General features: G+C 34.0%; 1 protein-coding gene across 2 annotated transcripts; it reads left to right on the top strand.

The window, feature by feature from the left end:
- The first annotated feature begins 1,871 nt into the window (after positions 1-1,871).
- IL18RAP (interleukin 18 receptor accessory protein) lies at positions 1,872-23,210 on the top strand. Of its 2 annotated transcripts, XR_002769890.2 has the most exons (11): positions 1,872-2,061; positions 2,602-2,938; positions 3,030-3,213; positions 7,795-7,945; positions 10,257-10,328; positions 10,523-10,646; positions 11,794-11,945; positions 13,171-13,308; positions 19,927-20,100; positions 20,222-20,702; positions 23,093-23,210. XR_002769890.2 is itself a non-coding variant. In XM_003765681.4 (10 exons), the coding sequence occupies exons 1-10, from the start codon at positions 1,989-1,991 to the stop codon at positions 20,578-20,580; spliced, it is 1,764 nt and encodes a 587-aa protein (XP_003765729.2). In that variant the 5' UTR covers positions 1,872-1,988; the 3' UTR covers positions 20,581-21,559. The 2 variants fall into 2 exon arrangements, 1 of the variants encoding a protein (XP_003765729.2); XM_003765681.4 differs by lacking the exon at positions 23,093-23,210 and having other exon boundaries at positions 20,222-21,559.
- Positions 23,211-23,896: the final 686 nt, after the last annotated feature.

The raw sequence follows: 23,896 nt of genomic DNA, 5'->3' as shown, positions 1-23,896 counted from the left end.
CTCTGAGGTTGAGCAGCCTCACCTTGCCATGTCCTGTCAGAAATCCCAGTCATGTCCTTGAGGTTAGATTTTCCCTATTAAATCTATTTATGGGCCATCCCATTGCTGTTGCTTTCCTTTGGATCAGCTGGGCACAGCACTCTGACTTGGAGTATCTTTCCCCTTATTCCTCCCCCATGCCACATGATATCTCCTAACCCTACCATGCCTATGATCTCTCTCCTGATCCCACTTTTCCTTATAGCTAACTAACTTTTTTGAAGTGCTATAACCCTTTCAAGACAGCTAAGAATATGCTCTAATCTCATGGGGTATTTCCTTTCTCCTGGCAAATGGCAAGTTCCATTAGGGGATTTGCTCTTTCCATCATTAATTATTAAAACCCCTTTTTATGTTCTCCCAACTCTATTTCATATTTGCTATTTCTGTGTCTACTGTATCCCTTCATTTTGTCTATAACTTATTCCCTAAATAAATCTACATTTTGTCAAAGAAAATGGCCTTTGTGAATTCTCCACATAATTGAACCCCAACTTTTGGTGCTTAACATCATCTAGTGTCTACATCACCCACATTAATTTGGTAGCTTTGGTATTTATCTTAGTATTTTGGCCCTTTTACTCAATTTAACTTTTCTGAGTTTGTAAAGAGACCGGGATCAAGTTCTGGTTCTTTTACTACTACTTATGTGACCTGTTATTGCCTCTCTCTGGGCTTCAGTTTCTTTATTTGTAAAATGAAGGAATTGACTTGATAGTCTCAAAATTCCCCTCCAGTTCTCAGTGTCTGACCCAATGCTCCTATGACCATATTATATAATTTGGAAAAATACAAGTACTATTTGTAGAACCAATTTAAAAAATTTTTATTTGTATGTATACAAAATTACAAATTCCATATTGTAATGCCATAGAAGATAACACATCAATCATGAACAATACAAAACCCTATTGGACAAACTTTCAGTTTAGTACAAGTTGTTTCTGCTTAACATTTTCCTTCAATTTTTTTGAATTTTAAAAAAATATTGAATGTATAATTGCATAGGCTGGAGGATCTTCAATTACCTTCAGTCTTCAAGAATTCTGTGGTAACTCTTCCTAGTGCCAGTAATTAGCATTGAGTCATACTCTCTTCAGACTGAAGAGAGAGTTCATATAAACTTTGAAACTGAAAGATGGAAGAAACACAAATCCATATTATACAATCCCTTCACTTCATGGACAAGGAAATTGATATCTAAAAAGGTTATATGACTTGCCTAATTTTATACAATTAGTTATGACAAATAGGAAATAATCTGGGAATACCTAGGGAACCATAATCCATAAAGAAAAAAGTAACTGATACATTTATTGGTCATGAATATAATTCTACCCTTTCCTCTCTCCAATTTTAAATTGCTTTTAGACTTTTGTCTCATTATTAGTTTGTATAAATGTCATCTCAATTGTGAATACATAAGACTCTTATGTACAGTGCTCTTTAGAAAAACAATTTGACTTTAATATTCTAAAAATTTTCTTTAGCTATAGTCATCTCTTTTGGAAACCACAATGTAGAACCTTTCAAAGGATCAATGGAAACAATCTTTCTAGTTGAGAAAAAGTCCAGAAGAGAAATTTAGCCCCTTTGAAATGGAAAAATTTTAAAGGGTTAATACTACAATGGAATTTTTGACACATTCTCTTTGTAAGATCTTTATGAAACTATATATAATATGAAACTATTACATATCATTTAGAGTGTTAAAGTCAAATTGTTTTTCCAAAGAGCCTTAGACATAAGAGCCTTATATACTCTGAGTTTTGTCAACCCATAACTTCCTGTGTGACTTTTGTTGTGAAATTGGCCTCTATTTCCTCATTTCCCATTTCTCAATTTAGACAAATAAAGGAGATTATGAAGATGAACACCTATTGCATTCTATATTATGATCTTTCACCAGCATAGAAATACTGAAGCAAAGCAAGAAAACTGAAAGCACAATGTTTTCTTTGTATTGCATCCTTTTTTGGCTTGTCAGAAGGATATTAGTAAAAGGAGACTTTGACCTATCAGGTAAGGAAATAATTTTTATTTTCCATTTTATGGTGAAAATTCTAAGTAATAAATGATATGTCAATATAATTAGTATGCTATATTCACTCACTTGATTTTTTTTCTCCCTTTAAAGAGGATTAAAAAAAAAAACTTCCACAATAGGAAAACAAGGATTAGAAAATATGGGAGAGAATTGTTTCTAGCTGCTGTGGTGAACACATTGAGATCCATTTACTGCAACTGGAAAAAACTGTGAATCATGATTAGGCTGTCTATTTCTTACTTTTACTAAATTGGGTGGTTCAGATATATCACAGTACTTTTATTGAGCCTTCACAGAAACAATTACCATGTTTGAGAAGTGTAGCAATTCTTTATTAAGATAGTGTAGATAGGAAAATATAAGTTTTATTTTGTGATATAGGCATAATTACATAAGCATCTACCAAGATTAAACTGCTGTCATATCAGATTATAGGAGATATTGTTATTCCTATCAAATGGAATCTAACTATATGCTTATTAATTTTTAGAATTCTCTATTACTCTCTTTTCCAGGCTGTCCTTCTACAGAAAGTACTTGGAGATACCGTGCAAGGAGTGGAGAGAAGTTTTTATTATTCTGTGATGTTCCTAGACAAGGTCTTTGCCACAAGAGAAATCTTTCAAAGAAACAATGTAGTAGTACTGTATACCAAGGAATCAGTTATTCATCTGACATCCAATGGTACAAACAATCTCAAAATGGATTACAACCATATGCTGCTATTCAGAATAACCACCCTCACATCATATGGGAAAATAATTCACTTCAATTTTCACCAGTTGGTTTCAATGATTCTGGGTCTTATATTTGTACAATCAAGTATAAACCAAATCCTGTAAAAGAGTCCAGGTAGTGCTCATTCCAATCTGAAAATACTATCTAATTTTTATTTTATTTTCATGAAGTAAATAAGTTTATTAGAGCTTGTTGTCTTTTCCAGGAAATCAAAGGAGATGAATTGTTTTCTTAAGATAATCTTAGAAGTTCAACCAAAGGAGAAGACACCCTGTATGGACTCTGTAAAAAATGAGCTATACCTTCTCATTGGTAGCACTGATCTAGTTCCTTGTCCTGCAGTGGACTGTGAGGGAAATTTACAAAGGGAAGACATAACATGGTACAAGGTAAGAATGACTGAATTGTGTCACCAAGAGATATCAGGTATAAAATACAAGTACCATTCTTGTAATGGGCAGTTCAAAGATTTAAATCCTAGATCTCCAAATTCTACAGAGCTGACCACAGAGACCCAAGGTAGATGGCTTATTCTTTAGTACTTATATGGAATTGTGCAAAGAGTGCCAAAAGATCCCACCTTTACAATTATGTCTTTAAGTTAAAGCATAACTCTAGAATATCTTCTTTGAAATGTAAATATGTTATAGGAGAGAATAACTCATATATCCATTAGCATCTATCAATTTGACCTAGCTTAATTTATCAGAGAATTAACCGTCATGTGAGAAAACAGACATTGAAGGAGTGGAAAATGTATTTGAAGCAAATGTCAGGAGGTTGAGCACACATCAAGATAGGAAACAATATGTAGAAAAAAGAGGGCCTAGCACAGAACTTTGGACATATCCACAATTATGTCACATAATATGGAAGATAAATCAGCAAAGGAGGCTGAATGGTCAAACAGATAAGTAAGGGACAAGAACAAAAGTAAATGTCATGAAATTCCAAAAATGAAAAGCATATCCAAAAGGAGCAGGTGATAAACAGAGTCAAATGCAGCAGATAGTTCAAGAAATATGAGGATTGAGAAAAGACCATTAAATCTACCAAATAAGAGATTATTTATTGGTAACTTTGGAGAGAGTAATTTCAGTTGTGTGGTGAGTGATCAATCAGATTGCAAAATATTAAAGAGGCAATAGTAAAAGCAAGCTTTTTCTAGAAATTTGGGAAAGAGAAGAAACATTAATTTTCCTACTTTACTGAGTTAATTCAATAAGAATAAGAAGTTTTAAACCACAGTAAGTATTGCAATTCTTTGCTTCTGGTACATTAGCTCAAAAAGATGATCACTAACTGTGTAATGTCTCTATCCTAATGTAAAATTAGGACAATAAATTATGAGAACAGCATTTTGGTGCATGTTGGTAATTCCTGATATCAAGATTTTGCTATTTGTTGAGTAGAGGAGTTCTGAAAAGCAATAGGACGAAATCTTATTGGGTGTACACAATAAGTCTGAGACTAATATGGTGCACTTTCAGGAACCCAGGGTTACTATTATGGCTAAGGAGAGGCAAACTGACCTATATTAGAAAAACACATTAGGTTAGGCCTCTGTTGAGCATCTAGCCCAGATAAGAACCCAATCTCAAAAAAAAAAAAAAAAAAATTCATGAGAATAGCAAAATTTTAGTTGATGTCCTAAGAGAATAATTAGAATTATACCTTGCTAAGTAGATACTATTGTGAAACTCATTTTGAGATTTAAATTAAGTACAAATTAATGATTCATAATCATGGCATATTTTTGCCATAGCTTGATTTTTCTAGCTTTTTAAATCACCATTTTCATTACTTTTATTCCAAGATTCTGCCCATCTAGTTACTTCTCCATCCCCAACCATTTTCTTCCCTGCATTCCTGTCAGCTAAGCAATGGCAAGTCACTTACTGAAATCTTTTAGTACTGTCTACTTCTGCTTGTTACCTGTGTGACTGAATATATATCAGTTCCCCTTTCTGGGGTTTAAGAATTAAAGAATTAAAGCACATGATCTCTTGAGATTCCTTCCAGTTCTGAACCTATGTAGGTATATACTAGTATGTAGGACACACCTTTAAGTTTAATCTTTATCATTAACATTTTCTACAATTATTTTCTTAAGTCTAAATAATGAACAAAGTCTAAACAATAAAACTTAACGATAAGTTCTAATAGTTCAAGTTGGCTCCAGCACTCTTTTTTAAAAGTAGTAATTTATTTTCAAATTAGATATAAAGACAATTATTAAAATTAATAATTAATGTTATTAATAAATAATGAATGATGAACGAATTAATTGATAATAAATAAATCAATACAATAAATCAATAATTTTCTTCCTTCCTCTCTCACTACCCCCTCTTAAGAGAATAAGCAATTTAATCTATTTTATGTTTATTCAATTATGTAAAATATATTTTCACATTAGTCATGTTTTGAAAGTAGAAACAAGCCAAAAGAAAGAATCACAAGTTTAAAAAAAAGAAAGAAAGAGAAGATAGCATGCTTTGAGCTACATTCAGACTCCATCAATTCTTTCTCTGGATGTTGATAGAATTTCTTCATCATGACTTCTTTGGAATTGTGTTGCTGAGAACTAAATCATTCATAGTTGATCATCACACAATGTTGTTACTGCGTGTAATATTCTCCTGTTTCTGATTACTTCACTTTACATTAGTTCATGTAAGCCTTTCCAGGTTTTTCTGAAATTTGCTTGCTCATTATTTCTTATAGCACAATAGTATTCCACGACATTCATATACCACAACTTGTTTAGCCATTCCCCAGTTGATAGGCATTCTCTTGATTTCCAAATATTTGCCATTACAAAAAGAGTTTCTGTAAATATTTTTGTACATGTGGGTCCTTTTCTCTTTTTATGATTTCTTTGGGATATAGATTGAGACGTGATCCTGCTAGATCAAAGAGTATGAAGAATTTTATAATCCTTTGGGCATAGTTCCAAATTGTTTTCCATAATACTTGGTTCAGTTCATAAATCCACCAGCAATGAATATATTAGTGTCCTCATTTTCACACATTCATCATTTTTCTTTTCTGTAATATTAGCTAATCTGATAATTGTGAGGTGGTACCTTAAAGTTGTTTTAATTTGCATTTCTCTAATCAATTGTGGTTTGGAGTATTTCTTCATGTGACTATAGCTTTGATTTTTTTCACCTGAAAATTGCCTATTCTTATCCTTTGACCATTTATCAACTGGGGAATGTTCAGCATATTCTTGATCCTATGATCCCCTTAACTCCTTATGACCCCTAGCCTCTGGAAACACCTCTGCCCTTCTCTGCTTACCATATTGTAGCTTAACCATTACAAGTCCTGATATTGCAGATCCTTTCCCAGGATATAAAAGTCATCATTAGTAAGCTGTGCCTAAAAGAGTCTTCCGCCTTGTAAGTGGGGATGAAAGGAAAAGAAAATCCACAAACTCACTAGAATGAGAAGAAATAAATTCTTAGTCTCAAATGGACTCCTAAGCAAATTTTCCCTTAAAAACATTGTTTCCTAAGGTTTTACAACAACTTAATCATTTTGGATTTCTTTGACTTCACCTGCTTTTCTGCTTTCTTTTTTGAGTGTTGTCTTTTCCCTGTTAGATTATAAGCTCTTTGAGGCAAGGGTGTATATTTTTTATATTGGTATTCTAGCATACTTCCTAGCACATAGTAGATGTCTTCTACCACTACAGTCTCCTTCTATCCTATCTCACATGATGAATTGTCCTTTCTCTTTACTGAATTTAAAGCCTTTACTTGTTAAAGTAATCCCATTCCATTGTTTCCACCAATATATTGCCCTCTTATAGGCCCATTCTTTTAGTTATTTTCAAACTTTTTCTTTCTTTTACTTCATTTTCTACTGTTTCTATTTGTAAAAAAAAAAAAAAAAAAAAAAAACCAAGCAAACAAAAATGCCTGCACTCCTTTCATCTCTGCTATTGCCCCTCTCTTCTACTCCTTGTATATACCTATCCTGCCCCAAACTTTCTCCAAAATCCCATTTTCAACTGCCTTTCAGTCATCTTGAATTGGATGTCCAGTAAACATTTAACATCAACATGCTCCAAATGAAATTCATTATCTTTCCTATCTATATGTATCTTTATATGTACCTCCTTCTCTCCCTTCCTCCCCCACCTCTTTCCCTCTTTCCGCTATCTTTCTAACCCTTTTTATTATTGTAGAGAGCAACGTGATCTTCCCTCTCCCTCAGGCTTTCAACTTACAAGTCATCCCAAATTTCTTATTATCTCTCACCCATGATATCCAATCTGTTGCCAAGACTTATCAGTTTCAACTTTTCAATATTTCTTTCATTTGTCCCCTTTTCTCCTTTGACATTGCCACCACTTATGGGATAGGCCTTCTATCACTTTATCCTTTATGATTGCAATAGTGATCAATTGGGTCTCTATCTCAATTCATCCCCTTGCCTCATCCCCTCTTAATTCTAGTGTCTTCTGTTATATTACCTATTTATCCTATATAGTTTTCTTTCCATATATTTGTTTAAATATTGTCTCACCTTACAAGGGTGGAAGGCAGAGACTTTTGCCTCTTTTGGAATTTCCAGTACTTAGCACAGTGCTTGGAACATAATAAGTCTTTAATAGATGTTGGTTGATTAGTTTATTGCTTAGTGCTTATTTATTGACTACTGAGTATTATTGACTAAAGTTCTAATGGTATAATACTTCAGAAATTTAAGCAGCTTTTAAAAAATCTGGTTAGTGTAAGGGAAAAGGGTCCAACTACCTCATATAGCATTGTTTCTATAGGAAGATACATTATAAGTTCCAAACCAATTTACAAATAAATTTTGATGTAAAAGTGGTTTGCAAGAATAGAACTTCTTATAATCTGGACTGACCAAACTATTAAGGTCACAGGGAATGGGACCACCACTATGAATGATAACTTGTAAATTCTGATGATTTTTATTTTCTCTTAAATTAGAATGGACAGCTATATCCTAATCAGAGAAAAGCTTACATAGATTTTAAAGAAATTTACTATGAAGATCATGGTGTGTATGTATGTGATTATAACCAGTTTGTTAACTCAACTTGGTGGATAATCAGAGCAGTTGTTGAAGTGAAAACAATTGGTAAGTATATTTAGTTCAATGAAATTCCTTAAAATGTAATATTGAGATTCTGACACACATTAAATTAAGCTAGTTGGCCTTAATGATTGTCTATATGTAATAATTTTTTTCCTCCGAAAATAATTTTATTTGTTGTGTATGCTCACTGACTGAAGTGTATTCTTTCCAATTCAAAAAGGATCATTTTGGTTTTTGATTCACACAAGATTAGGGATTTCATACTAAGAAGCTACCATAATATCATAATAATTAGATGAAAGCCTTTGTCATGAAAAAAAATCACTATTTACATTTTTAAGAACGAATCAATAAAAAAGCTTAATTTAATTTCTCTCTAGAGAAGGATTTCCCCTTTTAAATTTATAAATCCAGTAGTTTTAAAATTCACCTGAGATTTTAAAAATCTAAGAACAATTTTCTAACATTTGTGTTATTTATGATTAAAATGTTCTCTTAAACATCAGGGTATTTATGATTTTCACTTAATTTAAAAAGCTGATAGCTTTCTCTCTCCATCTCCAATAAGAAATCATTCTGAAAATTTTCCCACAGACAGTCAGTACATCAAGATTTAATACAATTTGAATAATCAAGAGAAAGGGCTTTAAAAATTGCAGGGGAGTTGGCCTAGGTATTATTTGCAAGGCTGAACACTATTATCTTTTGAAGACTAGGGATATTTTCTCTCTTTGTATTTTCATTTCAATTTAAATGTTTTATTTTGGGGCAGCTAGATGGTGCAGTGGATAGAGTACCAGCCCTGAAGCCAGGAGGACCTGAGTTTAAATCTGGCCTCAGACACTTAACATTTCCTAGCTGTATGACTCTGGGCAAGTCATTTAACCCCACTTGCCTCAGCAAAAAAATAAAAATTAAAAAAAAATGTTTTGTTTTGTTTTCATTTTGCAGTGTCAAAGTTTAAAATTCTCCTTTCTATTTTTTGATATAAAATTTCATTTTCAAATATTAACATTTTAAAATTAATTTAACTATAACGCTATGCAATTTCCCATTTTAAAATTATAGCCAAAATATTTTCATTCTTATTATTCAAATTTTTTCTAAATTCATACACTTTTTTTGCATTTTTACAGAAAATTAAACTCTTTCCAAATCACGCTATATACATCTTAAAAGAAAAACTTACAACATTTTTTTCCAGTAATAAAATATATCTTAGTCACATTAGGGAAAGATTAATTCAAGGGAAAACAATATAAATCAGTGCTATGGCATGGTTCCAATTCAATCCAAAATCTTTTTCATAATCAGTGTCCCAAAAGTTTCAGTGAAGTTTGAACTATTAGAGCTTTCAAATCATTTTATCATTAGTAAAATAAAACAAATAATTTCCCAGCCACCTTCAGATGTTCACTCAAATTATTTGTTTTCTAGAGTAATAATAATACCTAGTATTTATAAATTGTTTTAAGGCCTACAAAGAGCTTTATAAATATTATCTCTCTTTATCCTCATAATAACCCTGGGAGGTAGAAGCTATTATTATCCTAATTTTACAGATGAGAAGATTGAAATAAAATGACTTACCAGGAACACACAGTTAATAAGTTTCTGTGGTTTCATTTGAACTCAGATCTTCCTGACTTCAAGTGTTCTATCTTCTGTGCCACCTAACTACCTAACTATAACAGTTGCCATTCCAACATCTTTCCTTCCCCAAATAGTAAAAGTCTATTTGGATGTCTTATATGAAAACCAACAACAAGAACTGACCTTAGCAGTTGCCTATAAAAGGAAAAAAAAAAGAGGCTGCTATATGGTTTAATGATAAAACTTTGGGCTTAGAGTCAGGAAGACCTGAATTCAAATCTGGTCTCACACACTTATTATCTGTGGGACCTTGGCAAGTCACAACTTTTCCTTAAGCCACTGGAGAAGGAAATGGCAAACCACTCCAGTGTTTTTGCCAACAAAATTGCATGAACAATAGGAACCACAGGGTTATGAAAAGTCTAACCCAAATGATTGAACACGAACATCAAGGAAAATAAGTTGAAACTGAAGATTATGAAATGTATTGTAGTATTCCCTTACTGAGTCTTTGGGGAATATACTTTCATTTCAATGGCTTTACAATAAAAACTCCAACCATGACTCCCAATATACAACCCAACCCAACCCAACACTACACAACAAAAAAAAACCTTGCTATTCTAGATTATGGTACTGGGAATTGATGAGGGAGGATGAAAATTTGAAATACTTGTCTCCAAACCAAGACGTTGTTCTAAAATAAACAGATTTGTCGGTTTTCCTAGTGCAAAGAGTAAAGCTTTGTTTTCTCTTTCAGTGAAAAATACTTTATCCATACCAATCATTTTGGATCCAACACATGACATGTTCACATTGGAAGTGGAGCTAGGTAAATTATACCTTTTCTCCCTGGGCCATGTTCCTTATTTTCCTTTCTTCTACCAGAACCATGATCTCTCTATGGCAATGTTTATCTTTGAGAATAACTCCCTTGTCTTTTGTACTACACACAATCTCAGTCTCTTCATCTGTATAATGATTATATTCTTCCTTCCTCTTCCCTTTTCTTTCACTGGTTTCCAGGAAAACCATTGATTCTTGAATGCAAAATACGTTTTGGCTTTGAAAGAAATTTTAATCCTGTGATAAAATGGTATGTGGAAGATGCTAAGCTTAATAAGGAAGAACTAAAACAAGAAAACAAAAGGTAAAATGAAAATCCAGTGAAATTAAATTCCAATTTTATTAAATGTCTTGTCTTCTTAAATTTCAATTTCATCATCTGTAAAATGAAACAAATGTCCCAAATGTTTTAGTGTAGAAGTGGGAAAAAGAAACTTTGATGTAGTGCCAGAGAAGGCATTCAAACCTAGGGCTCTTAATTCCCAGTGCTGTAAATTTTTTGAACTAGGTGATTAAAGTTTGGCTTTCCTCAGTGCTACTGCCACTTCCAGAGCAGGATTCCATGATTCTATAATTCAGAACAAGCAACTATACAGATTGAAGGACCCTGTGATCCTTCTAGATACCTTTCTTTTGGATGATGAGTTACATCAGGCCTTGAGCCAGTAACTCTAACGAAAAAGGTTTTCTGGGGAATGGATAGTTTCGTTAAGCTAACCTTCCTTCCTAATTCCTATATAGGGCACCAAAACTTCAGATTCAATGGGAGGGAAAATCACAGTGTTCACTTCTCTGTTCTGATCATCCTGTCCACAGTTTTACCTTGTCACAACTAGAAACCACCATGCCTTTACTCTTATTTAACTGCTCATCAAACACCTTGCTTTTTTTTTATAGCTTGTCAATGCCCTTAAATCCAAAGGTCCCAGTAACCCTGCCCTGATACATGGTAGGCACCCATTAAATGTTTATTGATTGACTGACAAGGTACATCTTTGGTAAAGGTATTCACTATCAGACCTCAGGACAAGAGAATTCGGCCTAATAATCTAATTCTGACTTCTTATTCCTATTAAATACATCCAGATTCAATCACAAAGCTATTGAATCAAAGGGTCTAGATGGACAAGAGAATTCAGAAATCTAGAAATTAAAAATTTAGAAATTTAGAAATTAGAAATTTAGAATTTAGAAAGTCTTTGGGAGAGTGACTTTTACAAGGTCACATAGGTAGTGAGTAGCAAAGCTGGGATTCAAAGCTAAGTTCTTTGACTCCAAATTCCATACTTTCTTTCTACTTTTTAACATTTTGGGGATAAATTTCATTCTTATGACTATATATAAGTATTGGATGATAGCTGAGGTGTCAGAGTGCTCACAACAGATGCCAACATGCTTTCTTTGCATAGGTGATGTCTTGGGGACATGACAAGAGTATCTTTTTTTCCTAGTATCATAAAACAAGTGGAGTGGGAAACTATCCATTACATTGCCTACTTGAAGAAAGTAACTAAAAAGGATCTACTAAGGAATTTTATATGTTTTGCCCAGAATTCTGTGGGAAATAGTACACGAACCATCAAGCTGAAACAGAAAAGAGGAGGTAAACCCCAAAGCATCATTTTAGAGATTTGGTCTGTCTGTGTCTACAGGGAAGTGGGCATGAGATAGACTTTGTTAAGGAGAAATCCACTTCTATGTTCAGTTTCACTTCTAGCTAATCGCCCATCTCTGAGGAATAATCTGATTATTCATATTCATTAGAAAGAAAGGGAGAAAAAAATTAACCATTTATTAAGCACCTTCTATATACCAAGAACCCATATAAAATGTTTTATAAATATTACCTCATTTGATCTTCATAACAACCCTGGAAGATAGGTGCTATTATTATCCCATTTTACATTTAAGGAAACTGAGGCAGAGAGATTAAATATTTTGCCTAGTATCACACAACTAGGAAATGTCTGAAGCTGAATTTGAACTTGGTTCTTTCTTTCTTCAGGCCCAATGCTCTATCTGCTAACTTCCAACAGCACTAGACTTTTATTGAATAAGTGAGAGCTTACAGTGTACTACTTTATGACAAATTCCTAGGAATAAATGTCCCCCTGGGCTTCTTCATTCATTCTAAGCATGATAAGTAGATTATTTTAGAATTGAAAGGGATCTTGACTAACTTTTAAGATGAGAAAACAAGCCCAGAGAGATTTTATATATTATATATTATATTTTATATATTATATATTAGATCACATAGCTATTAAGATCTAATACCAAATCCAAAACTCACTGTACATCTAATGCTGCCTTTCATCTAACTTTCTCTCAAGAGTTAGCATGTAACTATGGTGAATGCTGCCAATGGAAGAGTTTTTGTGAAAATGATAGTAAACTAAAAGGAATTTAGTAATATGGGTTCCTTTATAATCCATTGTAATGCAAATGTGGTCTTTTCTCTAAACTAGGGCATCTTAAACTTTTTCCACCCATGACTCCTCTTTGCCTGGAAAATTTTTACATGGCCTTATCTCAAATCTGAGCTGAGGTGTTTCTAGTGCTTGTGCATGCTCATTATAAAGTGCACGTTTTGTGTTCAGAACCAAAATTGCAGTGAAGCCATGTTTTGCTAGCCAATGCTAGCAAAAACACCTCAGATTCATTACCAGTTTGATTTTAAATTACTTTTTGTTGCATTTAGAAACCTATTATTGTTATCAAATTTGTTGTGACCCTCACATTCCCCCAGTTTAGGAAGCTTTGCTCTATACCTATTGCTATAACAGTATCAATAGAGAATAATAACTGCGATTTTTTTTTCTTCCCAGTGTTTTTCATATACATAATATTTGGCACCACTATAACACTAGTGACAATCCTCATGACAAGTGCATTCATCTATCGTTACTGGGTTGAAATAGTCCTTCTGTACCGAACTTACAAGGCCAAGGATGAAACTCTAGGAGGTAAGTTCTGCAGTCTTGAATTTTCTCTTAAGGAACCAAAATACTTATTTTTGAAAAATTTATAACCAATAGTGAGTGGATATTTGAAAATATTTTTTAGAACTGATGAACTCTGAATTCAGATTAAAGTACATATTTTTATTTTCTTTATTTTTCTTCCTTTTTAATTTGCAACATTGCTAATATAGAAATATGTTTTGCATGACTTCACATGTATAATGCTTGTCTTCTTAATGAGTAGGGGAACAGGTGGAGAGAAGAAGAGAACTTGCAACTCACAATAAAAAAATGAATGTTTAAAAAATATTTTCAGTCACTGGGTTAATTGATTTGATAAGATTTGGGGTTTTTTTTGAGAGGAAAATGACCTTTATATTCCTACAGTCTTTGTGGAGATTGGTCCAACATATATTCTAGTGCTATAGCAGAGGGTATTTTTAGCAAGCATTCTACCAAGAATGTCTAGTTTTGGCATGTATTTAGTAGGATCATTCTGACATAAAACAGTTGTTATCTCTATGAGCTGTGTGCAGCTGTCATCTCTATTATGGGTGCTAGACTATCTCAGGCACTGTACAAAGCATATAGGGGATTCTTAATATAGTTATTACTTTCTTTTCTCTTACTTCAATCATGTTCCCTAATTATACCATTAAGCCAGGCAGCTGAGTGGTAAAGTGGATAGAGCATTGGATCAGGAATCAGAAAGATTGATTTCAAGTTCAAGTCTGACCTCAGATACTTACTTACTAGCTGTGTGACTCTAGGCAAGTTACTTAATTCCTTTCTGCACAGGACTGAAGAAAGAAATGGCAAAGCCTCCAATTTCTATGTCAAGAAAACCCCATCAACAGCTGTATTCAGGGATTTCCCCTCGTGACCTCTTTTTGCCTGGGAAATTTTTGCATGACTCTATCTCAAATCTGAGATAAACTGTTTCTGACAATGGGCTTACAAAGAGTCAGATTTGATTGAACAGCTGAACAATAAATACTTATGAAAAATATTGAGGTGTTATATATGAGGTAGGCCAGTATTATTAGATTGTAGAGTATGTGGAGGGAGATAGTCTTATAGTAGGGGCAGCACAGTGGATCAAACACCTGCCTAGAGTAAGGAAAAAAATAAGGAAGGACCCAAGATGAAAAGAGCTTCATGATAATATTTGATATTAATGATAAAAGAGAACCATTAGAGTTTTTTTGTTTGTTTGTTTTGCTGAAGCAATTGGAATTAAGTGACTTGCCCGGAGTCACACAGCTAAGAAGTATTAAGTGACTGAGGAGTTTTTTGAACTCGGGTCCTCTTGACTTCAGGGCCAGCACTCTATTCACTGCACTATCTAACTGTCCCACCATTAGAATTTTTTAAACAATGTGGTGATTTGACCTACCTACATTTGAGAAAGTCAGTTTGGTAGCTGAGTTGATGGTATACAGTAGGGAAAGACTCGAAATAAGGAGAGCTTATTTAAGTATTAGTCCAAATGAGAGGTCATAAAGTCATGAAGTAGGCTGCTACTTGTATGAGTGAAGGGAAAGAAAAGTTTGTGAGATATATTGTAGGGAAAAAATTATGGGATTTGGTAACTGATATGTTGTGCTTAAGAGAGAGGAGTCAAAGAGAATACTGTAGTTAGAAGTTCATGTGATTGGGAGGATGTTAGTGTCCTAATCAGTAAGAGGGATGTTTAGAAAAGAGGAGACCTCATCAACCTGAACTATGCAGTTTTAGTAATTGGTTTTAAAATGTTCTTTCAATTTAACAGGCACATACTACATATTAAAGAGAATTACAGTACACTTTTTTTCTTTTTAAAATTATTTATTGCCTCAGTTTTACAATCATTTTTATAAGACTTTGAGTTACAAATTTTTCTTCCCTCCTTCCATCCCACTTCCCTAAACATCAAGTAACCTGATATAGATAATACATGTACAATCATATTAAAAATATTAGTCATGTTCTTAAAAAAAAGAATCAGAACAAAAGAGAAAAACCATAAGAAAGAGGAAAATCAAACAAAAGTTAAACTAGTATGCTTTGATCTGCCTTCAAACTTCATGATTCTTTCTCTGGATGTGGATAGCATTTTCCATCAAAACTCATTTTTAGAATTGTCTAGAATCATTGTATTGCTGAGAAGAGCTGAGTTATTCATAGCTGATCATCGCATAATGTTATTTACTATGTACAATGTTCTTCTAGTTCTGCTCATTTCACTCAGTATTAGTTCACGTAAGTCTTTGAAGGTTTTTCTGAAATTCACCTGCTCATCATTTTTTATAGTACAATAGTATTACATTACATTCATATACCACAACTTGTTCAGTCATTCCTCAACTGATGAGCATCCCCTCAATTTCCAATTCCTTTCCACTACAAAAAGAGTAACTATAAATATTTTTGTACATATGGGTCCTTTTTGTGGGGTGTTGGATCAAAGGGAATTTTTATAGCCCTTTTAAAGTTTAATTTTAAAGTTTTATAGCCCTTTGGGCATAGTTCTAAATTGCTCTCCAGAATAGGTGGATCAGTTCACGACTCCACCAATAGCACAAAAACGTTTTTGTTTTTTTTTATTTTGCAAAGTGAAGTTAACCAACTCCAAAGCATTCAAATGGCTTTTAATTTTTTTTTTCCAGTGTAAGATTCTGACAGTGATTTAGTGACCAAGTAACTGACTTTTAAAGTGAAAGCAATTATTTACCACATTGCTCCCCATTTTTTATCTGCAGAGTGAGGGAAGGGAGATTAAAAAGCAAATGACAGTAACATCTCTTCAGCTCCTAAATTCTTTTATTTATTTATTTTTTGCCCTTTTGTCCTAAATTTCAGTGTCATATTTTTAGAACAGTAATAGAGTGCCCTCTGCTGGCATAATGCTGAAATTTTCTTTTAAACCCAGTTAATTTATTCAATTTTTTTTTTTTTTTTTTTTTTAAGCATTTACTATTTACCAGGTCTAGGTGACATAGTGGATGTAATGTCAGGCCAAAAAAGACTCATCTTCCTGAGTTCAAATCCAGCCTCAGGCACTTAGCATCTTGTAACTCTGGACAAGTCACAACATTATTTGTTTCAGTTCTTCATCTGTAAAACTAAGCCAGAGACATGACAAATGACTACAATATCTTTGCCAAGAAAACTCTAAATAGGATTACAAAGAGTCAGGCACAGCTGAAGTGACTGAATAACAGCAAGAGAGAATTTTGGAGGACATCTGTAATTTAACAGATAAAGCATGAATGAAGACCCACCAACTAAGAAATCATGCAGGGGGGAAAAAAAGCTACAAAAAGGTCAAGAAGGATAAGGACTAAACAAAGAAAGGGGAAAAAAAGCCATTGGACTTTGCAATTAAAATATTATTGAGAATGTAGAAGTTCAAAATGCCAATCAACCAAAAAGCATTTATTAAATAACTACTACAATGAGAGTTTAGGGATACAAAGACAAAATCAAAATGCCCTTTAAGGCTTACCTTCTAATGGGAGAGATCTATATACATCTATATCTACATATCTCTCTATATAATTTAGATACAAAATAGATACAAGGGATCAAAAAATAAAATAAAATAAAATAAAATTGAATTAAAAAAAAAAAAGTAATCATAGAGGGGAAGGAATTATCAGAAGGTACCAGGGAAAGCATCTGGTAGAAGGTCCCACTTGGGCCGAGACTAATGTGAAGAAGGAGAGTATTCCATACAAGGCAAAATTGTAGAGATGGGAACATTATATTTGAGGAATAAGGAGATCAGTATTGGTGGAATATAAAGTGTAAGTGAAGGAGTAATATTTAAGAAAATTGAAAAGGTACAAAGATATTGGGTTGTGAAGAGCTTTGGCTGTCAAATGACATATTCAGACTTCTCTGTTAGAAAAATCATTTTGGAAGCAATTGAAGATGAATTGGAGTGGAGAAAGTTTGGAGAAAGGCAGACCAATTAAAAGATGTTCTAATAGTACAGGATAAAGTTATTTCAGTTAAGTGGTAAGGTTAGATTGTAGATTAGAAGAAGGCGGGGGTGGGGGGGAGAGGGAACTGAGAGGAGAAGTGGACTCAGTGTAGATGATTTGGGGTAAATGATTTTTCCTAGAAGTTTGACTATGAAAAGGAGTAGATGTGGAAAATGCTGGCTTTGAAGGAATGGCTGGGTCAAGTAAAGATTTTTAAGGATGGGAGATGCTCAGCTATTATTGTAGATAGTAGGAAAGAAACCATGGGGAAAAGTCTGAAATTGAGAGAGCTACGAGATGATAGGAAGAGAAAGCTAAAAGAGGAGACAAGAGGGGTAAGATCAAAAGGTCAAGCTGAATGACAAACTTTAGCAAGGAGAAAGATCTCTCCTTCAGAGACTAAAATAAAAATGAGAGAATAGAAGGATAAGATTAAGGATTTTTAAGACAGAGAAACTAGGGAGGAAGTAACTCTTGTCAAATGACCTCAGTTTTCTCAATAAAGTTTTAGTTTACTTTTAAATTACTTTGGTAGTTCAAAAGACCTGATATTTCAATGTTGTGGGCATTTACTGAGTCACAGAATCACACCATTTGAGTAGCTGTCCAGGCTTTTCTTGAAGACTTTAAAGAGAGAACTTGCAACTTCTCAAGATGAAAGAATATACCATTTCTAAATAAGTCTCCATGATTTGCTATGGTTAGAAAATCTATCACTCCATAGTCAACCTTCTGATGATGAATCTCTGAACTTAACTAGTTTTATCCTCACTAAGCTGGCTCACTAATCTAACCGGTTTCACTAAGTGCACACTCTATGTACAGGCTTATGCTTTGGGCCTTTTTAGCTTGGAAGGACTTGACAAAGGTTTAACTGTTTTTGAAAGAAGACAAATTCACCTCTACTCCTTAATAAATCATGAGAATGAGACTTTAGTGGCAGGCTTTTAAAATTGCTATCAAATTGGGTTAACTAAAACCTAAGCAAAGCTTGGTGACAGTAGAATTCCATTGTTTTGAGGTTATACTATAGAATATCTGCTGAGCTATAATATTTGTAAATGAATAGAAACCAAAAAGTATGCTAAGTGAACCAATAAAATATAAATGGACCTAGTGATTTTAAAAGGAAGAGATAACCTCTCTTCTCTTCTCTCCAGTTTTGTGATACTGTTCTTTCCTTGTCCTATTTCCTATCTATCTGATGAATCTTCTTCACCCTCCTTTGTTGGATTTTCTTCCAGATCATATCCATTAACCTTGTGATCCCAAAGGTCAACTATTGGCCTTTTCCCCTTTTCTCTATATATCTTACTTGGTAATTTTGTTAGCTTTCCTGTATTCAATTACTTTTGTACTTTAGTATCTGTACTTTTGTACAGATAATTCTAAAAATCTATTTATCCAGCTGTAATCATCTCCTGACCTCTAGTCTCACATCTCTAACTTACCTGTTAGACATTTCAAATAAGATGTCCATAAACATCTCAACTCAACTAGTCCAAGATAGAGCTTATTATATTTCTCTTCAAATTCTCTCCGTTTCCCAATTTTCCATTTACTCTCAAGGCAACAATCAACCTCCTAATAACCTGCACTCAATGTTGTCCTCTTTTCCTCATTTTGCATTTACCCCATATATTAAATTTGTTGCTAAGTTCTGTCATTTCTACCTAGAAAATATGTCCCCTTCCTTCCTCTGACATAACTCTGGTTCAAAATCTTCACTCCATTTCTGGACTATTGCAATAGTTTACTAAGTTCCTCCTCCCCCCCCCCCCCCCCCCCCCCCCCACACACACTTCCAGTCCTTTCTTCATTAACATTATGAATTTTTGATCATGCTATGTTCCTTACTCAATGAATTTCAGTGACTCCCTATTATTTTCAGGATCAAATACAAAATGTTTTGTCATTTAAAGTCCTAACCTACTAGGGTTTTTCTTTTTTTTTTTTTTTAATGTATTTCTAGTTTTCTTACACTTTACTGCCTCCATGTATTCTCTGATCTAGCAACTGGTCTTCTTTACTATTCCTTAAATACAATCTTCCTTCTCTCAACCCTGGACCTTTTCATTGGCTAACTTCCATGCCTGGAATATTTTCTTTCCTTTTTTCCATCTCTTGGTTCTTTTTAAGACTCAACCCAAATCCTATTTTCTTCATTTACTGCGTCACCTAGCTGCCCTATCAATTAGTAATAAATAATAAATGTGATTCATAATTTATCAATGACTGGTATAGTATTTGAAGATTTGCAAAGTATTTCACATATTTATTAGTCTATTTGATATATGACAACTGTATACATTTGTACATTTTTTCTTGTAACCTATGTAAATATTTAAATGTATCTAAATTTTATATGAGGGACAGTTAGGTGGTCTACTGAATAGAGTGTTGAATGTAGAGTCAGGAAGATTCATTTTTGTGAGTTCAAATCTGTTTTTAGACATGTACTGTGTGACCCAAAGGTCATTTAAGCCAATTTGCCTCAGTTTCAGTTTCTGCAAAATGGAGGGGGAAAAAAAGTACACTTTAGTATCTTTACCAAGAAAATGGTGTTACAAATACAAATGGAAACAAGTCAATTATACATGATATTAAAATAGAAAATGGATTAATTCCTTTTCCCATCCCTTTTCCCCATCAGATAGAAAAGAATTTGATGCCTTTGTGTCCTATGCTAAACAAGACTCCTTTGATAATCTGGACCCTTCATTTCTGAATGAGGGGAGCTTTGCATTGGATTTACTCCCTAAAGTTTTGGAAAAAAAATATGGATACACTTTGTGTTTGTTTGAAAGGGATGTGACCCCAGGAGGAGGTAAGTGGGATAGGTAGAATTTCTTTCTTACCTGACCATGTGTGCGGTTAGTACCCTCTGGATTTCATGGAGGACATCAAGATCCGATGCTTGCTTCTTTTCTTTGTTTCTTTTCCTCCAGCTTACACAGAAGATATTGTGAAAATCATCAAGCAAAGTCGGAGAGTCATTTGTGTCCTGAGCCCCAGATATGTGAGCAGTCCTGCTGTTTTTGAACTGCAAGCCGCAATCAATCTTGCCTTGCAAGACCAAACACTGAAACTCATTTTAATTAAATTTTCTCCCTTCAGAGAGACAGATTCTTTACCTCACCGAGTGAAGCAAGCCCTTGCTGTACTCCCCACTATCACTTGGAGAAGTTCAAAATCAATACCTCCAAATTCCCGATTCTGGAACTGCGTCCGCTACCATATGCCTGTGAAAAACCGTGGGGATTTAGAAGGAAAAGGGTTCAAGATTTTTCCTAGAATTTGCTCATAATAAAAAAAAAAAATCGCTATTTCAGAAACCACTGGGAGGCGCTACTGGCTCAAGGAATGGTAAAGTCAGAGGCCCTGCCTTGCCAAGAGACTTCAAGTAATACAATGGAAGTTTTCCTACAGGTCAGTGCTAGACCTGTGGGCTTGGAGCTAAGGACAGTACTGTACATCCTTAGTCTTTCTTCACTGACTGTACATCCTTAGTCTTTCTTCACTGGAGAGGAAGTACATTCCCCAAACTCCATGTTGCCTCTCGGATATGGGAATGAATTCAACAGCAGAAAATTACAAAAGCTAATCTAGGTGCATAGGCAAATTCTGTCATTTAAATGATCCCTGATATATTGTATATATGACTTTTTTTGTCTGTTAACAAAATCAAGTGAAAGTTTTACATTTGAAATGATTATAACCCTAGTTAAAGTACTAACCAATTTTGAAGTGTTGGGAAGGAGGAGGTGTAGATGGAGCATTAAATGGGTATGACCACAAGGCAGAGTCAGGAGTAGGATGGCCTTAACTACTCAAGCCGGTGACTAACAGGATAAGTAGCCAAGAGGGCAGGTATAAATAATAGGCAAATAGCATGGGGAAATGAAAGGATTATGGAATAGAGGTAAAAAGATGGAGGATGAAGTCTCAAGTTCACTGATGTTAATTTTTAAAGTTACTTTAAACAAGCCTTTATAATTCTCTGGACTTCAGTTTCTTCATCTGTAAAATGAAAGATGTGCTATGTAAGTATAAAGGTCACTTCCACTTCTGAGATTTGATGATTTCATGAGTGGGGAGATCAGTAGTCAGAAATAAAAAACTGAAGAAGACAATCAAGGCTATGCTAGAGCCAACTTTCAGGAATTTGGAAGAACTTATTGTTGAATTTACAGTTTCAGCCCTGGAAATTGACTTGGTATATTATTTTGTAGATATTAAAAAGTAATGGAGAAAATTCTAATAATGCAAATTAAACTTAAAAGTATGTTGTGTGTATTTTTTTTTTTTTTAAAGAGAACCAAATGTTAAATATCACTGAGTCTAGGATTCAATCAAGAAAGTACTTTAAAAAATAATTATTTATAGGACAGACAAATGCTAGGTAAAGAGTTTGTCTTTAACAAATACAGGTCACAGCATCACCAACAGTAGCAATAACAATTCATTAAACTTAAATGGTACTATGTAGTTGACAAAGAACTTTCTCATTATTCCATAGGATGTTCAGAATAACACTGTGAAGCAGACTAAGGTTTTATGGGAAGGAGCACATCAATCAGTCAACAAGCATCTATTAAGTGCTTGCTATATTCCAAATTGATACAAGTGCAAACATGAAACACTCTTTACCTTCAATGAATTCTCTCTCTCTCTCTCTCTCTCTCTCTCTCTCTCTCTCTCTCTCTCTCTCTCTCTCTTTCTGTCTCTCTGCTTCTCTCTTTCTGTGTCTCTCTCTGTCTCTGTCTCTCTCTGTTTCTCTCTCTCTCATAGAGAATAGAATATACACAAATGAAGATGTTCAAGGAATAGTAAGTAGACTACATTAAGTTAGAGGAGCCTGGGGTATTTAGCCTGGAGAACAACAACAACAACAAAAAGAATGGGCTTGAATAGCTCTTTTCTTTTATTCTTTCTTTCTTTCTTCCTCTCTCTCTCTCTCTTTCTTTCTTTCTTTCTTTTTATTATAACAACTTTTTATTGGCAGTTGAATAGCTATTTTCAAATATAAGGGGTATAACATAACAAAAAGGATTGGACTTAAAACTTCTTTTACCCAGAGGGCAGAAATAAGAGTATAGACATTTCAAAGAAAAACATTTAAATTTTATGTGAGAAAAAAAAAATCTATCTTATAATTAAGGGTGGAATGGGCTGCTTGATGAGTTCTTAGTCACCAGAACTCTTCAAGCTAATGCAAAAAGAATGACTAATGATTATAGAGGGGAATCCTTGTTCAATTATGTCCCTGAAACCCCTTAGAACTCTGAGATTGTGATTCCAATTTTATAAATCAGGTTCACAAAATTTTTAAGTGACTATTTGACTAAAGTTACACAGTTACTAAATGGAAGGCCTGGTACTAAAACTCAGGTCTTCTGATTTCTAGTCCAGAGTTCTTTTGACTATATCATCAGCAAACAAACATTATGCTGAGATAACTGCTTTCTGAGAGAGGAACTCTTTGTATAGTTCCTAAATTGGTCTTACAATATGGGCTGGAAAAAGTACACAGCACTTAGAAAGAGAGAAATAAACAAAACATTTATTAAATATTTACCATGTCCCAGGCACTATGTTAATCATTAGGGATACAAATACAAACAAGCATCAATCAAGCAATTTTCATCAAGGACCTTTCTTTCTAATGGGGGAAGCTATTCCCTGGAAAGGAGAAAGAGGATTAAGAGGGACAACGTAGCAGGAAAAGAAAAGGAGGAGTCAGGAGAGTTCAGGTGTGACATTAATCAAGCAATCAATCAAATGTTTATTAAATTAAACACCTGTTATATATTTTTTAGGGCAATCAAATGGCACAGTGGATATTGCACTAAGCTTGGAACCAGGAAGAGGAATCGTCCTGAGTTTGAATCTGACTTCAGACTTTTACTAGCGATGTGATCTTAGGCAAGTCACTTAATACTGTTAGCTTCAATTTCCTCTTCTGTAAAATGGGCTGGAGAAAGAAATAGCAAACCCTCCAGTATCTTTCCCAACAAAACCCCAAATGAAGTCACAAAGAAGAGTTGGAGGTAACTGAAACAACTGAACAACAACAAAAACAACCTATTATGTTTCATCAGCTGTGCTAAGTTCTGGGTATGCAAAAAAGAGGCAAAAAAAAAAAAAAGTTCCTGTCCTCAAGGAACTTATAATTTAGGAAAATGGAGTCCTTCTTAAAATGGTGGTTCTGGGAGAGAAGTCATAAATCAGATGGAAGGGTCTCAGGATGGAGGATTCTCCAATATAGCAATGTGTAAAGGGAATAGAAAAAGGAAGAATCAAGAGACAGAATCCAACTATTAGTGCCGATGCATTGTTCTCCATGTGGCAGGTGCTCATAAAATCTTTATTGAATGACTAGAGTCATAGATGAGAAAATAACAAACCTGATATAATTGAGATTAACTGAATTCTACAGTCACTCTTTGGTGACTCATAAAGGTGTGGAAGTGTTAGTGAGTACTTGAAGGTTGTGCTAGTAGACCACAAGTGATGGCATGTTCTGCCTTGATGGGAATTGCCATAACCTAATAAGGTCATGGCAATAGAATATTGTTGCTAAACATGGAAAGGCCCATCACCAGTCAGCTAGACTTAGTGAT

This window comes from Sarcophilus harrisii, chromosome 3, assembly GCF_902635505.1.
Source record: "Sarcophilus harrisii chromosome 3, mSarHar1.11, whole genome shotgun sequence".
NCBI classification, from domain to species: domain Eukaryota; kingdom Metazoa; phylum Chordata; class Mammalia; order Dasyuromorphia; family Dasyuridae; genus Sarcophilus; species Sarcophilus harrisii.
The sequence above is the reverse complement of the archived record's forward strand: the minus strand, read 5'-3'. Positions and strand labels throughout refer to the sequence as shown.

Excerpts from the sequence above, each read along its gene's own strand:
- IL18RAP (XM_003765681.4), top strand. The coding sequence starts at position 1,989 with ATGTTTTCTTTGTATTGCATCCTTTTTTGGCTTGTCAGAAGGATATTA. Across the intron at positions 2,939-3,029 it reads AATCCTGTAAAAGAGTCCAG|GAAATCAAAGGAGATGAATT; the intron begins GTAGTGCTCATT and ends TGTCTTTTCCAG. Across the intron at positions 20,101-20,221 it reads GGATGTGACCCCAGGAGGAG|CTTACACAGAAGATATTGTG; the intron begins GTAAGTGGGATA and ends CTTTTCCTCCAG.